Source organism: Sphaeroforma arctica, assembly GCF_001186125.1.
Source record: "Sphaeroforma arctica JP610 unplaced genomic scaffold supercont1.7024, whole genome shotgun sequence".
Lineage (NCBI taxonomy): Eukaryota > Ichthyosporea > Ichthyophonida > Sphaeroforma > Sphaeroforma arctica.
The window spans coordinates 1-1,522 of record NW_014033534.1 but is presented as its reverse complement, the minus strand read 5'-3'; the positions used below and the strand labels follow the sequence as shown (position 1 = coordinate 1,522).

The following is a 1,522-nucleotide window of genomic DNA, read 5'->3' as shown; positions in this document are numbered from 1 at the left end:
ATATATATAGAAATATATACATATATATATATATATATATTGGGTTTTATAAAATTTATGTCAGATGATATAAGAGAGAGAATATCGTCAGTAAGACGTCTGGAATCAATCAAAGGCGATATTGAATCCTTATACAATTGATAGGTCGCCACTACAGCGCTATTGCAATTGTGTTCCGTTGCACAGAACGATTTATTCAATGCCAGATAGCACAACCACTCCATGAGTATGTGGAGTAACTCATACTTTAACAATGAACAAAGTCTGCTGAAACCCTATAACCTTAAAACCCTAAGTCATCTTGCCGAACCTGGAAGGAGCGGCTTAAGCACTTCCACAGGTACATAGCAACTACCACGTCTCGTCTGTGTCGGCTGTGAGGTCCATCTGCATCTTCACAGTCAGTTGCAGATGCTCAAGCGTGGTCACTACATTGCGAAACTTAGCAAGCGCTTGGGCTAAACGGATCGAATTCTTGATCTGTGGGAGTAAGTACAAGAAGTACGCGTTAAATCAAAGCATTAGATACAACAATTAATAAATGCCTACTTGCGACATCATCTTCCACACCCTATATTTAAAATATACTAACTCATATAACTACTTTATATTAAGTATATAATATTAAATATATATTAGCTTTAAATATACTAACTCTTATAATTACTTTAAATTAAATATATAATCACCATATATTCAACCGCAGAGACTGCGATGACCCTCATCTGCAACAGACATACCTGTCTGCCGTTGACTCCCTGTTCACTCAGCAGCTGATACTGCTCATTTGTAATGTCAGTAAGCCCTGCGGCCTGCCCAGCAGCGTCCAGACCTTCTCCCAAGAGGACCGGTCCAATAGGGCAAGCGTCACTCGACTCTGCACGGCCGGATCCAGGTGAGTCACTCGGTTGGAGGTCAAGAAGATAACACCACTGTGGTACTCTAGCAGGCGCAGCATGACACACACCAGCGCATTCCTCAGCACTTCCGACTTCTCTCTCTTTTCTGTAGGCGTACAAGGCAGCGGGTGGGAATGAACCGGTGAGGAGAGATGGACTAGTGGTGGGTGGGATAGACTGTCTAGTACGTGATTAGACGCACTAGCACTCTGAGACAACACACGACTCACTGGCCTAAGAAGACATCGGCTTCACTCTGAAACAACACACGACTCACTGACCTAACAAGACATCGGCTTCACTCTAAGACAACACACGACTCACTGACCTACGAAGACATCGGCTTCACTCAAGACAACACACGACTCACTGACCTAAGAAGACATCGGCTTCACTCTAAGACAACACACGACTCACTGACCTAAGAAGACATCGGCTTCGCTCTAAGACAACACACGATTCACTGACCTAAGAAGATATCGGCTTCACTCAAGACAACACACGACTTACTGACCTAAGAAGACATCGGCTTCACTTTAAGACAACACACGACTCACTGACCTAAGAAGACATCGGCTTCACGTTAAGACAACACACGACTCACTGACCTAAGAAGACATCGG

At 43.6% G+C, this 1,522-nt stretch overlaps 1 protein-coding gene across 1 annotated transcript; it reads right to left on the bottom strand.

The window, feature by feature from the left end:
* Positions 1–351: 351 nt before the first annotated feature.
* On the bottom strand, positions 352–877 carry SARC_15938 (hypothetical protein; the record flags this gene model as incomplete). The annotated part of the gene is made up of 2 exons (XM_014289948.1): positions 352–480; positions 741–877. Coding segments are annotated over 2 exons (266 nt in total), but the record flags the coding sequence as incomplete, so codon positions are not given.
* Between the last annotated feature and the right edge of the window lie 645 nt (positions 878–1,522).